The 20,190-nt window shown below is 32.6% G+C and overlaps 3 protein-coding genes across 6 annotated transcripts; 2 read left to right on the top strand and 1 right to left on the bottom strand.

Annotated features, from left to right (window-relative positions):
• The first annotated feature begins 1,128 nt into the window (after positions 1-1,128).
• LOC109805198 (leghemoglobin) lies at positions 1,129-2,161 on the top strand. The gene is made up of 4 exons (XM_020367207.3): positions 1,129-1,288; positions 1,378-1,486; positions 1,605-1,709; positions 1,888-2,161. Exons 1-4 carry the CDS (start codon positions 1,191-1,193, stop codon positions 2,014-2,016), a joined length of 441 nt encoding a protein of 146 aa, XP_020222796.1. The 5' UTR covers positions 1,129-1,190; the 3' UTR covers positions 2,017-2,161.
• Positions 2,162-4,919: 2,758 nt separating this feature from the next.
• LOC114916304 (uncharacterized) lies at positions 4,920-11,029 on the top strand. The gene is made up of 8 exons (XM_083059946.1): positions 4,920-5,327; positions 5,541-5,685; positions 5,773-5,967; positions 6,202-6,324; positions 6,671-6,708; positions 6,799-6,955; positions 7,443-10,640; positions 10,737-11,029. Exons 1-8 carry the CDS (start codon positions 5,320-5,322, stop codon positions 10,749-10,751), a joined length of 3,879 nt encoding a protein of 1,292 aa, XP_082916072.1. The 5' UTR covers positions 4,920-5,319; the 3' UTR covers positions 10,752-11,029.
• Positions 11,030-12,219: 1,190 nt separating this feature from the next.
• Positions 12,220-18,206, bottom strand: LOC109804873 (RING/U-box superfamily protein). 4 transcript variants are annotated; one of them, XM_020366774.3, is made up of 8 exons: positions 18,026-18,206; positions 16,403-17,872; positions 15,491-15,609; positions 14,280-14,864; positions 13,694-14,006; positions 12,989-13,142; positions 12,703-12,805; positions 12,220-12,560 (listed from the first exon to the last, which is right to left on the bottom strand). In XM_020366774.3, exons 2-8 carry the CDS (start codon positions 17,549-17,551, stop codon positions 12,443-12,445), a joined length of 2,541 nt encoding a protein of 846 aa, XP_020222363.1. In that variant the 5' UTR covers positions 17,552-17,872; positions 18,026-18,206; the 3' UTR covers positions 12,220-12,442. The 4 variants fall into 4 exon arrangements, with proteins under 4 accessions (XP_020222363.1, XP_020222361.1, XP_020222362.1 ...); XM_020366772.3 differs by having other exon boundaries at positions 12,977-13,142; positions 18,026-18,204; XM_020366773.3 differs by having other exon boundaries at positions 12,977-13,142; positions 16,403-17,626; positions 18,026-18,204.
• Positions 18,207-20,190: the final 1,984 nt, after the last annotated feature.

The following is a 20,190-nucleotide window of genomic DNA, read 5'->3' as shown; positions in this document are numbered from 1 at the left end:
GATTACTTTAGTTATAAGTTAGCACAATATTTTAAAGTTTTTGCTAACAAGTGTGAAAAGTGTTTATTAAGAAATAAACAAGTTAAGGAAAAGAAAACTTATAAATTTCTAAACTCGTTAAAAAAGGAAAATAACAAATATATTATAAGTTTTTAGTATACCGAATTCAATATTTTACATTTAATACTTATCTTTTTTTTTTTTTTTTTAGTTTCTCAATCAAAATATTTTGAGCATTAATTAATAAAATTTATATTAATATATTGAGCATAAATTAATATAAAAAAGAATTTATCTCCTTTCTGTTCATACTTACTTTGCTGTACATCCAATTTTACCCGGTGAGATGCCTTATTGTGTTTCTTGCCTTTATATTCATATTTTTAATTTTTTATATAAGAAATAAAAAAAACAATTTATATATCATGACTAATAAAATAGTTTAAATTATCTTATTTTCATTAATAATATTATAAGTTTAAATTATATTTAAAAAATATTAATATAATTAAATGCATGGTTTAAGTGATTAATATATTTAATAATATTATTTTTAATTTAAAAATAATCTTTTTCACCAGTTATATGACTTTCTATATCTTTAATAGGTCGATGAATGAATTTACTTTCATGAGAAATGAGTGATTGTTTCATTATTAGAATTTAGAATAATTGCAGTCGAAAAAAAGACTTTAGAATAATTTAAATGAAGGATAAAATTAATTAGCAATCAATATATCTAAAAATAAGTTTATGTTTCTTATAACAAGGGCAAAATAAAACAAACTTGTTCATTTCTTCTATAAAAGATAAATCATATAAGAGATACCACTATTTTTTTTTCCAATAATAATATAGAATCTTGCAAATGGAATTTTAAAAAGTGTGATATTAGATTTTTTTTTGATATATTAAGAACTACGTGCATTTACATGAAAACGAAAATAATACATTAAATTTTTCTTTAATTATTATTTTTTACTTTGATAATTAATTGAGAAATGATTTGTTAAGTTTATGAAAAGATCATTGTTTCTTGATCATGCCGATTGACATCCTCCACAAGCCAAGAGAGACACAGGCATTAGTTTTTGTCACTGTCCAATCCTTCTATATAAACAAGCACTGAATGTGAATTATTGCATCGAACAATATAATAGAAATAATTAAGAGAAAAGTAGAAAAGAAAAATGGGTGGTTTCACGGAGAAACAAGAGGCTTTGGTGAATAGCTCATACGAAGCATTTAAGGCAAACATTCCTAAGCACAGCGTTGTGTTCTACACCTCGTAAGTTTTCTCTATCAATGCATGTTTTATTCAAAGAGATAGTGTCTCTGATCTTGGTTTGATTAAAATTTATAAACAATAAAAAATAGGATATTGGAGAAAGCACCTGTAGCAAAGACCCTGTTCTCGTTTCTAGCCAATGGAGTGGACCCCAATAACCCTAATCTCACGGGCCATGCTGAAAAACTTTTTGCATTGGTAAGTTATGGCTATTTTATGTGGTTTTAAGTTTAAAAATACACTCTTAAAATATCAGTGAACATTTGTTTAATTGTATTATATATATTAATTACCAATTACCATATTTGAAATGCAGACACGTGACTCAGCTGTTCAACTTCGAGCAAAGGGAGCAGTGGTGGCTGATGCTGCACTTGGTTCTATTCATGCCCAGAAAGGAGTCACTGATCCTCAGTTTGCGGTATATATGATTAATGATAAAATATTACAATAAAATACATGCACAAATTAAAATGTATCCTTATTAATGAATTTACATAACTATGATCATAAAACAATTAATGAAATAAAAATAGTAAAAGTATAACATTTTATCTCATCAATATATTTTTGTTGTAACCATCACAAATGATTTGCAGGTGGTGAAAGAAGCAGTGCTGAAAACAATAAAGGAAGCAGTTGGGGACAAATGGAGTGACGAATTGAGCAATGCTTGGGAAGTAGCTTATGATGAATTGGCAGCAGCCATTAAGAAGGCCTATGCATAGGATCTATATATTGTCGTAAATTGTAATAAATAAATTGTTATTCACTAAAACTTGTTATTAAACAAGTTCATGATATAAATGTTGCTTTAAATAATAAGTATATTATATATAGTATTTGAATAAACAATCTTAAGTTTTATATTTCCATAGATTTATGTTTATGAATATAATTATAATCAGTAGTTTATGCAACTAAATTCAAAATTATCATATTTTTTTAATAAATTTAATTATATGGGACAGAAGTTTTTCTACTTAAAATTAAAATAAATAATAGTATTAAAGTGCTTGACAAATATTTATTGTGGAAAAAAATCAAATACATTGAAATATATTTGTCAATTAGGTCACTGATTATTTTTTTTAATAATTTTATTTAAAGAAAAGAGACATTTCATATCTATATAATTTTTAAAATAAATTATAAAATGTTACTTACAAAAAGATAAAGAAAAACACTAGAGAAAAAATCAAATAAAAAGAAAAAAAGATGTTGGGATAGAAAATCTTAGAATAGTGGATTAAGCCTAACTAAATCCTACAAAACCGGCTTGTAAGGTGATAGTTGCTTTCCACTTATATATTATTTAATTGTCTAATTTCTAGTTGATGTGAGACTTGAGTTTTTCCCAATACACCTCCTCACTTGGTACGTGGAAAAATGGATGGTAGGTGACCCTTTTTTTTTAATGACTTGGCGGGACTTGAATACACCTCCCCTCATACCCATGGTGCATATATCAATGGTGGGTGACCCATTTTTAAGAATCTAGGATAGCTCTAATATCATCTTAGAATAGTGGATTAAGCTTAACTCAACCCTACAAAACCGGCTTGTAAGGTAAGGGTTACTTTCCACTTATATACTATTTAATTACCTAATTTCTAGTCGACGTGAGATTTGGATTTTTCCTAATAGAAAAAGTGGTTTAATTAAATGTTAAGTATTTCTAATTTTAAACAAGTGGAAGAGAAATACGAAAATTAAAACTTAAAAGCAAACATGCAACAAGAATATTATAATATATTGGGAAAAGAATATTATAGTTAGAAAAAAAGGAAATACTTTGTACCTCTTTAGAGAGAGATAGAGAGAGAAAGAAAGAAAAAGAGTAAGAGTGTGATTAATTAAAAATTATGAGATTTATGGTAAAGTAAGAAAGAAAGAGAAAAAAGGCAAATATAAAAAAAAGTAATGTGAGAAAGAGACAGTCATACAGACAAAATTGTAAAAAAACAAAAATGTACATAAAAACAAAATATTCTCTTTTTATATAATAATAAGATAAAGAAACACTTCATACCTCTTCATACTTCTATATGTTTATTCTTAAAAAGTTTTGAGAGAAGATATTAAAAAAATATGAAGATTTTAAAGCAAGTAATCATATTTGATTTTTTTTTTACTGTAGAGGATAAGTAACATAAATTTAGAGGTAAAATACCTACTTATAAAGTAAAAATTAAGAAAGTGATTACTAAACTATATCTCTTTTATAATAAATTAGGGTATAAAAGAGATTCTATGATTTCATGAATTAATTTTTAAAATAAAAATTATATAATAGTAAACAATTATTAAAAATATATGCAACTGCGGAGTGAAATTTTAAAGAAAAATGATAATTTATAAAATAATGGATATAAGGGTAAAATTGAAAAGAAAAAAAAAAAATATATATATATATATATATATATATATACAAAAAGTCTATTCCCCTTTAATATAGTTTAAAATTAGGAAAAAACTAACATGTCGTGTCTCTATTTTTAAAAATAAATTAAAATAAAACAAAACTAATCATGTAGTGAATAATTATTTTAAAAGAATAGACAGATTGAGGAAAAAAAGGGCATTAGAAGAGGAAAAGTAGTTTAGATCTCTGAGAAAAATTAAAATATAAAACTAAAAGGATATCCCTTTATATGTTGATAAATATAAATAGATATGGTATAAACTATAAACAAGAATCGACCACCTATTACACACATACTGTAAATCTAAAAGTAACCAAGAACTATACGGTCAATCCCTTTAATGCACAATGTCTTCAAAGTCTCAAATCATAATAATAATTGAGTTGCATAGAGCTATTAGACAGATTTATTAAGATATCCAAGGCCAAACTTTCTAGATATTTTTGCCACTAATTAAAGAACGTTAACAACCATTCACAAAGTAGTCTTACATTAAAATTTGTAAGAAATTTATTATAATTTTATATAATTTAACATATTTTGAACATGCTAAATGAACTAAAGATTCTCACTTGACATGCTATATGGAATATTAAAAAAAGAAAAAGAAATTGTCACGTGGATGGCGTCAATCCACACAACAACTTCTTCAAATATTAAAAAAATATTGAATTAAAGAAAATTAAATTGAAATAAATAAACAATACATAATTAATACATTGTATAATATATTACAAATGATTATATAAATATTATTAATTGTGTAATAAAAGATGTGGCATGTGAATATCTAATCACTATCTATTGATGTCTATTTCTTTTCTCTTGGAACATCACTAATTTGATGAACATTCTTTTCAACATAAATTTACCATATTATTCTCCTTCCCTCATTCCTTGTGTTATCTGATCCACATTCACTAAAAATAAATAATCTTATATAAATGAATAGATAGTTAGAATTGTTGTTAGTGCAATTATATCTATATCATCCTATTTTTCAAAACCTTCAAAAACCAGTTGAAATTTGTCACAGTGAAACAAGTAGTTATTTCAAAAGCAATTCGATACCCTTTTCACACCACCAATATTAAAAAGTAAAATAAAAGGAAGTGAATGTAGTTTTGTGTTTGGAAAGCTACAAATCATAATTTAAACAAAAAGTTGTTTCTTATAACTTTTGCTCAAACCATGGTTTAAGACTTTCAAACTCAAAACCAAAGACAGTATAACACTCACGCTCAATGTTAGTTTATATAATTATGTGATACTTAAAATCGTTTACAATACACAATTCTGACTTCTGATCAGTGTAATAAATATTATGTAATGCAGCCATTCAATATTTTTAATATATACAATCGATCCTTCAAAGGAATGAAAAGGAAGAAAACTTGCGTGATGGACCGAAACATACATTATTGGACCGCATGAAGTCACAAATCACAAGTACTTCCCATCTTGAATTCAATATTCAGTTAACAATTTCAAAAAATACCTTCTAAAGTTCTTGCCGTCTAGTTGAAAAAACATTTGTATAGCCCTTTGTGCTAATATCACACTATACTCTCTGCAGTGCATATAGAAAGTACGTGGAAAAGGGACATGTCAAGGTAAAATTTCTGTTTTCTTATTCCTATAGGGGGTGATATTGTTCGTTCAATTTCTGATATCATTCTTGATGAAAATTATTTCTAAAAATAACTAAACATATGACAAGAACATAATGAAAAGCAAGCAACTCCAACTAGAATTTATGCCATTTAAGCTAAAAACTTCTCATTACTGTAGCAAATGATGTGACATGATATGATTCGATGTGGCAGTTTTAAAGCCTATTATGATTATGAAAATGGGAAACAAGTGAAGGATAGAAAAGGAAAGGGGAAAATATGCAATTTGAGTAGGCATAGCAGAGATAAATTCCAGGAGAGACTGGATTTCAAATTCTATGATTTCCAGGCTATGGAGGTTTTTCTCCAAACTCTTGTTTTTCTCTTAATATTAAAAAGGTTCCGTATACTTAGTAACATTATCATTGATATTATTATTATGCAGATAGAAAAAGGGTGGAACAATCTTTTTGTTTCTATTATTTCTATAGAAACAGGGGAAACCATAGCCAAGTCTGGCAAAGCATCAGTACTAAATGGAGAGTGTCATTGGGAAGACTCCATGTTAAGTACCATGTGGATTTCTGATCATTCTCTACAAGACAATGAAGCCTTCCTCCTTAAGCTTGTTGTTGCCATGGTTTGTTGTTGTTTGTTACCTTTGTTGCTTGATTATGTGTCAGCATACTTCACATTTTATTTTGTTTATTTAATTTGTTTAATTTAGATACATGATCATCATATTCGTTAATATGATATGGTGACAAGGTAAATTTCTATAAGATATGTGTAAAATTAAACAATGTATATAATTCAAATTTAATTAATATTGTTGAGAATAATTTACTTGACCTTATATTGCATGTTATCATAGGGATCTGCCAGGTTTGGAACCCTTGGGGAGGCTACCATCAATTTAGCAAGTTACATTAGACCAGAAACTAGTACTGCATCATTGCCTTTGAAACAACATTGTTCCCATGGAACAATCTTACAAGTAAGGATTTTGTTTCTTGAATTACATGCAACAATGTGCTTGTTACTAAACTCAGGGCTATTATCAGTTTTCAACAAGTTTTACTCCAGCACTGCTATAGAACACGAACATCATGAAATTATCCAAATGTTTATACTCTTTTATGGACTTAATTTCAATTACCTTGAGCGAAATTGTTTGTCTAAATAACTTTTGGTAATATTACGCTGCTGCGAAACCACGAATTATGCTTTTATATTTTCGTAGATGAATTTTGATACTCAATAACAAAACAATAGGTGTTTAAAGAATATGCAATTCATATACATGTATATTGTTTAAAACCGATCCTCTCTCTCTTCATCAGGTTAAAATTCAGTGCTTGACCCCAAGAAGCAAACACAGGTAAATTGTTCATAGAATAACTTCATTCTGCTTTAACTTATGTGTGCTTATGATAAAAAAGCATGCACTCATTCTTAAGGGATGGCACAGGAAGAATGCAAATTCATATGTGGACGAAATGAGTGTTGGCTCTGATGATGTAGACAGTATATCCGATGTATCTGATAATACATTCTGCAGAACTAGTGGATCTTCACATTGGGACCATTTAGAAAATTCATATTATCGAAAAGAACTAAGCAGTAAGGTATGAAGATTGTTTAGCTAATTAACTTCTATGTAATCAACCTTTTAATTTATTTTTTATATACAAAGAATCTATGAATTTGTTGATAACTAATCTTTGTAAAAAATTTGGCTAGTCATCTTTAGTAGAATCTTCCTTTTTAATCATTTTTTTCTTGTACACGAGACTTGAACAGAAATTTTAAAAGGATAAGTCCATTACAATTTAAACGAACTGACTTGTTAGTATAATTAACCTTTTATGCCTATCAATATCCTATGCTTCAGCCAGTCATCGTCCCACTATTAACTTAAAAGGAAAAAGTCCTAATTATGCACATAACTCTCAAGAGTTTGTACAAGAATATTTGTCAGTTTATTGTCTAACTACATTCTCTTACTATAGTTTAAGCACATTTTCTTTGTCTTATTGTATAGTTTCTTCTCATCAAGTTCTTATTCAAATTGGCTTTCTTCTAAGACAATAAAATCATCTTGTGATCTTACAGAGAATAAGTCCACTGGCAACATGTTCAGATCACGAGGTTGAGAGTTCCTTGTCCTTTTGGATTGGGGAGTTTCCCCAACAAAGTAATGCCAGTGGATTGAAGAAGAACATGAATGAGAGGAAAGATTCAACTTGCTCTAAACATGGCCCTTATCCACTCTATGATGCCTCCAGATCAATATATTCGTCCCCAGTAACCTCAAGTCCAGGGACACGGCTTAAGGGTAAAGTGGAAGACCTTGGGAAAGTTTTACATGCTAGTGACACAACCTTGACAAGGAGTGTTGGTTCATCAAAAGATCTCCTTGGTGTAGCACAAGTAACCATTGATTTGCTTCATGGTGAAGCAAAGATGTGGGAAGAAAATGCTACAAAGCTGATAGTTGATGTTGAGAGACTACGAAAGCATTTAAAGAAGAAGTCAAAGAATAAAAAGGAACTTGAAATTGAGTTATCATCGTCACGCAGAGAGAGCGATGCGTTGAAGGAAGAAATTCAACGACTAACCTCAATGGTGAAACAAAATGAAGGCAGAAATCTTAAGTTCCAATTAGAAGAGATGGATAATACAATAAAGGAGTTGAAAGATGAGATCAAGTATCAGAAAGGACTTAACTGTGACTTGGAGTTGAAGCTAAAGAAAACACAGGAGTCAAAGATTGATCTTGTTTCCATTCTCCAGAAACTAGAGAAGATAAAAGAAAAGCAGAAAATGGAGATTACTGGTCTATCCATGAATGGTTTGCGGTTTCAAGATGCTGAAATTAATAGCCGTGCACTTGAAGACAGTGAAGAAGAGGATTTTAGTTTAAGCAAGGAAGTCTTACCAGAGATAATGAGAAAGGAGTTTTGTCATTCAGATGTTGATCTCGGTGCTTATGGAAATGCAATAAGATGCTTGCATGAAGGGATTGAACTACAGGAATTCCGGAACTTGGAGCTTGAGCACAAACTTATGCAGGAGAAACAAAAAAATATGGAAAGTACTATCCAGATTCTGGAGAAAACTCTGGACGAGAAAGATCAAGAGATGCAAAGTGCAAGATGTTTTATGGCACAAACTTTAGAAGAAAATGAGGCAAAATGGAGGAATAGGCTGTTTGAGAAAGGGATACAAATCGTCAACTTTGAAAAGAAGTTATCTGATGGTGTTTATGCTTTTGGCAATGAAATCTTAGCTTTAACACAAAGGGTGCAAGATCTTGAAGCTGAACTTTGTGAGAAACATGGAGAGTCCATAAAGGATCTGATCATTTATAGTTCCTTTTCTTCTAACTTTCCACTGTTTGACACTGATACTACTACTATCAACATCAATGAAGTGTTCATTGAGTTATATAAGCAGCTGAAGCTTTCAGTAGAGAACCTGAGGGGTCAAGACTCTCTTATAGGTCAAATGACATTAACCAAAAACGGGAGTTGTTTCAGTATGTCAGAGCTTTCAAAAGATGCAGGTAAAATAGATTTGAAGGAATTGACCGAGGCAATCCTGTGTACCATTATCCTTTTGAAGAAGTTGCTTGAAACAAAAGCCACTTCCTTTGAGTATGAGATTAATTCTCAAGATGAGGAATTGCCTAATGATATGAAGTTTCATGACTGGACAAAGAATTCCCAGACTCTAATCAACAAAGATGATTTAAAGTTTGAGAGTTTAGATGATGAACACAATGCTTTGTTTGGACTTGAAGCAGAAAATGCAGAGTTATCTGAAAGAATATTCGGCTTAGAAGCTGAAATGAGACAATTGATTGAAGAAAAGGAGTCAACTCAGTTGGCCCTGGAGAATTCTGAAAATGTTGTTGAAAATCTCCAGGCTGAGATCAGGAGAATGGAAGCTTTAAATGAGGCACAAAGTGTTGAGTTGAAAAGAAAGGAGGAGAGCATGCAGAAAAAATGGATAGAAGCTCAAGAGGAGTGCAGATTTCTGAAAGTAGCCAACTTAGAATTACAAGCTACAAATGAAAATTTGATTAAAGAATCTAAAACTCTACAAACAACAAACGATGAGTTAAGAATGCAAAACTTGGAGTTGCATAGCCAACATACATTATTGGAGTCTAAACTAGGGGAATCACAAATTGCATTTTTTGATATGTTGAAGCTAGTTGAAGAATTGGAATACAAGTATACTTCAGTGGTGGAAGAAATTGCTTTGAAGGAGAAAACCATAAATCTAGACCTAGATGCCCTTCTTGGGGAAAGCAGAAAGCTAGATGAAAGGTTTATTATGGAAGAAAAATTTCAAAAACAGATGTATTTGGAAAAAACAGCTGAAGTGGAAGACTTGCACAGAGAGGTTGAACACCTAAGAGACCAGATATCTGACATCTGTGATAGACACAAGAGGTTGGCTTCTAATATTGTACTTGAGGTCTATGATTTATGTGCTGCTAAAGCTATGCTTGAAGCTGCTCTTCAAGAAGAACATGAGAAAGTAAGGCTACATAAAGCCAAGCTTGATAACCTTCAAGCAGAATATGAAGTCATGGAGGAAAATTATACTGATGAACTAGATGCTTCCAGGGCAATCCAAGAAACTCAGATGGTTAATCATGAAAAAGTAGCTGTTTTATTGGAAAACAGCAAAGCAAATGAAGAGAAACTGAAGGGCACAGTTAGAGGGCTTGAGGCAGAGTTGAAAGCCTCAGAACTTGAGAGGCTACAAGCAACAGAAGAAATTTCTGAACTAGAAGTTCAACTTCAGAAAACAGAAATGCTTCATGACGAAATTTTTATCCACAAGAGATCACTGTATGAAGCAGAATTTGAATACAGAAGATTGGAAGCTTCATATCAGATGCTATCCTTAGAGCGTGATGAGCTGAAGGCTAAGAATATATCTTACATTCAAAGCATCTCAACCACTGAGAAAATTACATCAGAGTTGGAGGACTGCAAGCGTGGTAAAATTGAGCTTGAGGAAAAGATTTTACGGTTGCAATGGAATCTAACCACAAAAGAAGCTTCTTGTCTCAATAATGCACAGTTAAAATATGAAATTTCCCAAATGACAAGAGAAAATTGTGAGCTACACAGGACGAAAGATTCTCTTCAACAAGAGAATGAAAAGTACAAGAACAAGGTTAAAGATCTTGAAGAAAAGCTGAAAGAAATGAGAGGCGTAAAACAAGACCAGTATGATGCCAAAAATTGTAGTACTTCTACCGTTGCCCTGCATGATTTGAAGTTCTTACAGGTATGTACAAGTAACTTATAGTTAACTTATTTCTTTATTCATTCAAATTGGCACCCAAAAAGAAAATGGGGTTCATAACCGTGTCTTCCACTGCAGAAAGAGGACAATTGAAGCAGTATCATATCCAGTGAAGGCCCATTCTTGTCACATCCTTCCAATGTTGCTGACGTCAAGAACTGTATCGCAAGCTGTCTAATCACTCTTTACACCAAAACCACTATCTTTTTTCATTGTTTTCTGTACGAGACTACAAGTATAGAAATATCGCTGATTTTACCTTTTCTTAATCTCGAAGACTATGACTCTAAGGATTTTAAAGTCATAGAAACTTGTTTTCAGGTCTATGAAACTCCACTCCTCCTGGTAGTTCTTTTATAATTGCATGGATACATACTCTCTCTCTCTCTCAATACACCAACAGTTTTCTCCATTTTATGCTGTCAATTTTCCCTGCTTTATCTTGTTACAATTTCTTGAGAGCAACGCTTTGCAGATAGTCCGCAAGAACTATTTAATGGAATTTTACTAGAACTTACGAAGATTCAATGATGATTGGTGTGCAATTTAAAGTAACAAGAATCACTCGTCATGCATCCAAAATTCAATAAGAATGTCGAGTTATTCTTGTCAATATCCTAACAAGAAAATAGTAGCTACATTATAACTTCACACCAATAAACAAAATTCTACTCGCTCTGCATGACGTTACCATCCTTGTAAATCCTTTTAACCAACGTCACGTTATTAAATAAGCACACGGGAAATTAGCATTCGCTTAGGTAAAATAGCAAACAAATAGCTTTGGATGTGTACTTACTACCTGGAGGAAGGTAAAATATTTCATTTAGTCCAACTTAGGCTGTTCTGACAAGCTTAATTTCTCACTTTTTACATTTTTTTATCTATAAAAATTACAATGATAATAATATATTTTGAACCTAAGACTATTCAGAATACTGTTTGGGAATGCTTAAATTACTGTAATCTTTATGCAGACGTAAGGGAATAATTGCTTAATCAATTGACCTTCTGCTTCAGGCCAAGTAGAGTAAATTAAAATTCAGGCAAGCCAATATTGGGAATCAACTGGTAGTCGAGCGTATCTTTTAAATGAACAAATTCGCTCACATCGAGTGAAAAGCAAAATATTACCTATAATCTTTGTGAGTGCTATAAACATAATCTTATATCTGAATTTTTCTTAATGTATTGTCAAGATTAGGTCTTGTGAAACTGTAAATCTTTCGATTATAAATTTGTGTATTGAAATTTAAGGACCTGGTACAAACTTCTCAAACTCCTACAACCACTAGACCAACTTCTGAACATAATTCCTTTAGTAATGAGGATTGTAAGATTAGGAAATAAACAATGTCAAAGGCCATTTTGAAAAGAAAAAAATATATACATATATATATTGATAATATGTAAGAGGAGATATATACAGTTCTTATTTGCAATTATTTGAGGCAAAATATTATGCGTATATACAGACTATCTCTTTTTTCAAATTTTTTTTTTTTTGTGGGACGGGGGCTACTGCTTTCCATATACAGGCTTGTAATTTTCAACAACAAAATTTTGAAAAGAATAATCAGGTCAACTATTTATTTACGTAAGAATGATGAATCAACAGCGCCATTTGCTAATCCAATTATACAATTCGTGTAGTTCCATATATAATCAGGAAAACAAAGGCATCTACTGAACACTTATAAATAAGAACCTCGACACCTTCAGAATTGAGATTAACTCCCTCATCAGATTTTTTTTTCTTCTCTATGTCCTTTTTAACTTCCTTTTTACAGTATGGAATATGCTCGGACCACCTCAACAATTGGTGCTCGGCATAAAGGACACTTACCACCACCACGAACTAACTCATTGGCACATTTTGAACAAGTGCACATGTGCCCACATCTGTAAGAAATTGCAATGTGGAGAAATGAAGAAACAAGACAATTGTTCAGAAAAAGTAATCAGAATAAACTACAGATCAATGCATAAAATGTAGGGTTGTCATATTTTGTTCATCAGCTTATGTATTATAATGTATAAATACCTGTACAAAAGAGAATCGATATGGCTATCACAACAAACACAGCAAGTTCCTTTTTTCACATGCCCCCATTTAGACCCATCATCAGATGTCTCAGCACCCAATCCTACAATTATAATTAATATATAATATGAATAACTGGTGCTAAAGAAAGATAAGCGCAGATAATTAAAAATAAATGCAACCAATACAGCTGCACTATCGTCAAAAGAATAAAACCCTTCATACAAAGTAAAAAACACGTGATGGCATTGACAGAAGAGAATAAATCACACACCATTTTCACCACCTGAGCGATTCAGAGCTGCAGATACTTCCTGTCTGACAGAGCGCTGCAACTCCAGTTGCATATCCATGCAGGCCTCCAACATCCTCTGCATGTGATTCATGCCTTGCTGAAGTCTTGCCATGTCAGATCTTAAATCATTCATTATCTCCCACTCCTGCTCCCAATCAGCAAACAAACCAGTACTTCAAAAAGGATTTTAATATAATACAGTATGAAAACTATTTAGGCAAAGAAAGAGCACCAGAAATGAAAGGTAAAATAAGTAGACCTATTACCAGAAAGGCACATCAAGAGTCAACACATCAATGACAACAGAGATCCCAAATAACAAGTTGCCAAAGCTTCAAGACTACTTAGAAATTTTCATTTTACTAAAAAAAAATAGATTCAACTAATACTTTTACTTGGACACCACACCTTATTAAATATACCCATCGTCACTTAGCTTGGTAGTATCTAGTAACTAACAATTCAACACACAATGTAATGGAAGAGACATGATTAGCATCCTAAACTCAATCAAATTTAACAAGTTTCTACTTACTAGCTTAGTAATGACTACTGAAGATCCTGCAAAGAAACGCCTAAATTGGTTGACATGTAAAAGAATGACAGAAAGAATTAAGGGAATACTATATTGTCTGTGCAATTCCATGGTAACCAAAACAAATGCCCACAAGGAATTTAGATTAGAATGGTGCTCACAATTTCAGAACGATGCATGCTATGGCGAGACCATCCAGTTTGATGCAAATCCTGGTGCCACAGTGGTTGTGGTGGAGGTACTGGTGGAGAAGGCAACACCAGTGAAGGCCTGTTGATGGTTTCACGCTGACCCTCATCACGTTCATCACCCTGCTGATCCGGGTCTCGTTCAGGTGAGGCAGGGGTTGGTGTTGGCAAATTCCGATGTAAATCCCAGTCAATTGGTGCCTGACCTTGCCTTTCCACATATGACTGTATTAGTTGGTCCAGACTTTCACGGAATCCACTACGAAGAAGGTTAGAGACACTTCTCCTGAAACATGAATAAAAGATACATCACAATCATAAGGCTTGGGGGCTAAAAGAAATGAAAGCCAATAAATGAAGTAATCAATGTATAAATGGCCCACTCATTTTAGATTTTGGAAAGGGTTAAACAGATGATTGTATAAAAAATGAGACACCCTTGGGAGAAACTCCTTTTATTTTCTTTTCCCAAACACTTGTTGACTGACATTGGGATAAATATAACCCAAATAGGCTGAAAGCCATCTGCAAGGCAAAAGATCCAAAAGAAAAGAATTACCTGCTCAGAAGTTCTCTAAGCTCCATACTGTATACATTATCATCATCAGGTGGATGAAATCTGTTGAATCTTCTAAAAGGAACCCCACGGCGATTTCTTGAAGCTCCAGAAGGTCCTTCAGACCAATTACCAACAGTTTCCCTTGTGTTATCCTCATGCCAAATTCTTTGAGCTTCCCGTGGATGAGGATCTTCCCCAGCTAAATTTCTGGGAGGTTCCTGTGGCCAATTGCTGACTGCCCTGCCATCTCTTATCTGATTGAATGGACTCTGTTGCCAGTTTCCTCCCCTTTCTTCAGCAATTTGTTCCTGCCAATTCCCTCCTTGATTACTGGCTTCTTGCCAACTAATACTCTCACTTGCCCTACTCTCTAAAGTTCCTGTCCGATTAGGCGCCAGCTGATGCACATCAGTTTCCAGGCTCCTAATCTGTTCTTGTTCATAGTTTTCTTGCTGGCCATCTACCAGACTGTTTGCTTGGTTCTCATTGCCTCTTGTTTCACTGGCATTACTATTTGATGTGGTATCAGGATTGGTGCCCGCTTGACCACGAACAATATTTTCTAATCTTGATCGAAAACCCTCCCTGAATTACATCATTTAAGTGTCAATGCAAGACAATCAACTACTAATGATAACACGACCAAATTGTACGCGATATTCACCAACATACCATACTTGATGAATAGAAGCAACATTATAAACATATTTATTATATAAATAAGCTAATAAAAATGTATAAAAATGTCAAAAGAAACAATACCCCTCCCTATACTAAGATTGGTTTCTCATGATATAATGGAGTAAAATGAAAATCCACCATCGCACTTAACGTTTCTTAATATGCAACACATAGAGTCCGAAAAAAATCCACCAATGTGTGCTTAAGTTACTATTCCTTGTCACAAATGTTATAGCATCTCAATCACTTTATTTTATTTCTATACCAAAACTTCCAATATATGAGTATTAGACAAAAGAAGCACCCACAACATGGATTTAAAAGAGAACATTCAATTTTATTTAAATTATAGAATATACAGTTTCTTTTGTATCTTGGAGAAGCCTAAAAGAAAGAGCGGGGTGGGGACAAGTTCTTCTACATTGTATCAGTTTAGACTCAAATAAACAAAAACTAAAATCCTAATTTGATTGAGCAAATAATGAAGAGCGTGAGAGCATCATCTTTGGAAGAAGTCTTGAATTGCATACCTTAAACCAGAGACTGTGTGTCGTTGTCTTAGTTGAACTAATTCAGTTGCAGCCATAGACGGAGGCCTCTCATCTTCAACAGTTCTTTCATTTCGGAGGAATCTACCTCTGAGCAGTGACTGTAAAAGGTAATTTTGGAAAAATAGTCAATTTACAAGAGGAGCAAGTATACACGGTGGGAAAAAAAAAGTGAAAAACAAACAACTGCTGTGCACATAAAAGTCTTCTAATCACGTGACTTATTAAATTTTTAAATAGAAAATAATTATAAGAAAAAAAATCAACTGAATAAATCAAGTTGAAAAATGAAACAGTTGGTTTCATATAACAATGAAAATAGAACTCTTATAATAAGCATATTATATATAGATCCACAACTAGGCCCATTATCCACTAAAACAATAACAGAACCAAAGGGATATATATATATATATATATATATATATATAGATAATTTTGTTCGACCTTCTTATTAATATTATTCCCATCTAGAAAAATAGGTTTGGTAATCCAGAGCACAGAAATTCCTCTCGAATAATATTCTAAAAATGCCAAGGGTCAGGCAAGAAAATAACCCAACACATGCAGCAACCTTTAACATAGGAACCAATAGCAATTGATAATAAATATGTCCAAGGAGGGAGAAGCCACAGTTAAAACCATACATATCAGCAAAGAGGGGCAAACATAAGCAGATCATTTAATATTATGACAAAAAACAAAGGAACACTTTAACAGATTTTATTAAGTTTTAATCCCAACCATAGACAATTACTGGAGCCTCAAATTAAACTTGAGTGTTTATACGGTTTAGCTACTTCCATAATCAACTTAGGTTTTCAATTAATTGAAGACAACACAATTAAGAGAACCATAAATTGCAAGACAATTCTAATAGAGGATCCAACAAACCTGAATACGGTTGCGATGAGCAAAATCAGAAACAGCTCGGTGCTCCAACAAACCCTGCAGTTCTCTTTGTCTTTCCCTTTCTATCCTGACAAGTAGATCAACTAGAGCCTGTCTTCCACGCAACCTCAACATGTCCCGTCGAACATGCTCCGGCTGACCCTCATCATTATCAGCTACTACATCGCGAACTCGATCAACTTGAGCACCCTCACTTACTTGAGCATCTCTCCGGCTCCCCCGTGAACCTCTCTGCTGGCTAGTCATTTGCACCCATTCCCTGACAATTCTTACCCTCTCACGCTCTGTTTCTCCAAGCCATTCTGCTCTACGGTTGTTGTTTCTCTGACTCACATTAGATGAATGATCACTAATACCACTTTCCATCCATCCCCGAACAATCTGTCTAACTCTCTCCCTCTCAACTTCGCCAAGATCAGGAGATTGCTCCCTGCTAGACCCATTATGATCCCCATGTGCATTCCTTGACCCAATCTGATCATGTGACCAAGTACCATAATCATTTTCACTTTCACTTGCATCCCCCAAACTCCCTTGATTCTCACTGCCTCGACTATCAGACATGGTACTGGACACATTGGTATTAGAGTCAGAATTCCTTTGCTGCCGCAACCTTACCCTCATCCTTTCGCGCGCCCGGTTCAATAAATGCTCATCTTCCAATTCACGCCACATCTGCAGAATGGCAGATGCCTGAGTGCTCGGCCTCTCCACAGCCTCCTCCTGGCCAGAAGTTGGAGACTGCGAGCCCCTGAGAAAAGAAGAATCCAACATCGAGACAGTATGCAACCCGGCAAGCGCCATCAACTCAGACTCTCGATTCCTCCTCTCAATAGTAGTTATCATCTCCTGTGCCTGCCGTGCAGCCCATCTGCTCAAAATCCGGGAATGGCGCCTGCGTGCAGCAGAGGACTCAGCCAAATCATCCCCTTCAAGGTCAGACCTCCGTCTCCTCCGAACCAGCTGATCGCCCTCGTCGTCCTCGTCATCCGGCGCAGGGGAGGAGCTACACGAAGCAAACGACATACAATCATCCAAATGGCCACGCATAAAGTCCTCCAGTCCACGCTCAAAGCCAGCATGGGCATCAGCAGGCTCAGGCTTCTGCTGGAGCGGCTGAAAATCCGTCATCCTCACAGAATATACCTTCCTCTACCCTCCTCACCACTACACTATAGAACCCACCCAACCAACCAACCTATATCCCTGTATCAACCCACGAAGCATAAATACACCTCAAACAAACTCCATCCCTAAGACTAACATAAATACAAAGCAGTTGCTAAGCCAGCAGCATTTCAATCTCTCGGAAACCGAAAAGGAAAACGAAAAAGAAAAAGAAAAAAGGAAACCCCAATCTGAGAGTGAAGGCCATGGGGAAACAAGAGGGGGAAAACATAAAAAGGGTTTCCCTAATTAAATCGAAATTCAAAGCCCCACCACACATGCCACCTGATAAACGATACGAGTCAAAATCAACATACACAAGCACGAAGAATTAAGGTGCAAAAAACACACACACACACACACAAAGGAAATTGAGGAAATCAAGCGAATTAAAGCAAAAGCGGGATCAGCGAAAAGGGGAAGAGACAGTGCACGTACCTGGGATGAAGGGGGAAATGGAAACCCTAGATTTGGTGGTGATGGAGGAAAATTGAGAGAGAAAAAAATGGTGAAAGAATAGAAATGGAAGACACAGAACACAAACAGAAAAAGAAAGAGAGATGGGAGGAGCCTTTGATGGGACAATTTATAAATTATTACAGATGAGAGAGAAACAAGAGAGAGAGAGTGGTGTGTGCCTAATCTCTAATCTCTAATCTCTAATCTCTAATCTAATCTTAACACCAAATTTCTGTTTTCCATTTACCATCTTACTACAAACAAACTATTTCTAAAGTTTTGCTCCACACCACATATATTTTATACAAATCATTATTATGCTCTTCATCATTTTTTTATATAAAATAAACTACTGCAATAATAATTTTGTCGCACATTTTATCCATGCAAATCAATAAACAAAGATCACTGTTTTTTTTTTTTTTTTTACATATTAGAGTTTTTTTTAAATACAGATGATTTCGTGCTGTGTGTCTCAAAATTTACAGCTAAAAAGTAATTTATGCTCACAAGACTATTCAGAAAATATTTTTAAATCATTTTATATATATATATTTTTTTTTAATATTAAAAATTCTGTTTAACAAAAACTTGAATTCACACCTCTAATAAGGTTAGAAGAACAACCTCCTAACAATTGAATTAGCGATAAGCAGAGATTTCACTCCTCTAAAAGGATACACTTTAAAAGATAAAGTATAATAATAATTTTTAATTAACAAATTTTGATAAAATTAAATACATATATAATAAAATTTAAAATTAATTATAATAATTATTATTGATTTTTAATTAAAAATTATTATTATACTTTATCCTTTAAAATAAATCTTTTCACTTTATAGGAGTAAAATATTTTAAATAGTGTTCTAGTTTTTATTGCTTCATATTTTTATATTAAGGTATTATAAATTTACTTTTTATCTGTATATATAATGTAAGATTTCACTGTTCCTTTTATATTATTAAATATTTTTTACAATACTAATATAGATAAATGTATCAAAAAAAATATATAATAAAAGTATGACATTTATTTAAGTATTTTTATTTTATTTAAATTATATAATCATTTTACAACTTTTAACCAACTTATCAAAAAAAAATTCAAATGTAACTTTATAAAAATCTAATTTATTTTAATATTATAAATTTGAATCTAATTTATATTATATTATAACAATCTAATTCATATTATAGACATTTTTAGGAAAACCAAGGGTCAAATATTCTTGTTTTTAAAATAATTTATATGTAATGTTTGGTTGACCCTTGCAAAAAATATATCAGTCTTTAATTATCGGTTTTTGAATACTACGGAAATAATGTTTATAAAAATAATATTTTATATATATATATATATATTTAGATATAATCACATTTTAACCCCAAGCGTGTGGTTCAGCGGTAGGAGTTGATCCACGCTTAAGCAAGGTCAGGGGTTCGAATCCTGCCTTGTGTCGTGTTAAATCTTGGGGCCAGCTATCCCACCCTTTGAGGTGCTTCCAACGTAGCGAGGAGATTAGTCACCGTCTGTCGACGGTGGATACTCCAGGAACGAACCTAAAAGATATAATCACACTTTTTTAAAGTGATTCTTATTTAAAATTAATAGTTTTTAAGAGAATTTTATTTTTGTATATGGTCAAAATAATAAGAACTACTGCATCATCATTTCTTATTTTCTTACGAGAAATATAAAGATTTATAATAATATTTAAAAGTTAGTTTGTTTATCATTCTTTGACAGCGTATAAATCTAGAGTAGCAGTGAATTCATGTTTGAAAATGAGATGGTTTAAAGAAACAGGCATGGCTTAAGTAAGAATCCACAAATCTTTATCTTAGCTTTACGTTTAACAGAATTTAAATTTCCTGTAGTAAGTGAAATCCTGAAACTTCTACGCTCCCCATTTTCCATTTTTAAATGTTCCATATGTTTCGATTCAAAAAATAAACAAAATAATTATAAATGAAAAAATTATTAATTAAACAAAAAAGAAGAAAAAAATTCTATTTTTTATTTAATTCAAACTTTTCAAATTATAAATTTGGATTCTTTTTCCTTTCTTAAAATGAGTCAGTCTAGCAGTTAAAAGTTTGACAAAATCTTAAGTTTTAATATTATTGTCATTATTGTACAT

This window comes from Cajanus cajan, chromosome 7 (genome assembly GCF_000230855.2).
Source record: "Cajanus cajan strain Asha chromosome 7, NIPB_CcT2T_4, whole genome shotgun sequence".
NCBI lineage: Eukaryota > Viridiplantae > Streptophyta > Magnoliopsida > Fabales > Fabaceae > Cajanus > Cajanus cajan.
The sequence above is the reverse complement of the archived record's forward strand: the minus strand, read 5'-3'. Positions and strand labels throughout refer to the sequence as shown.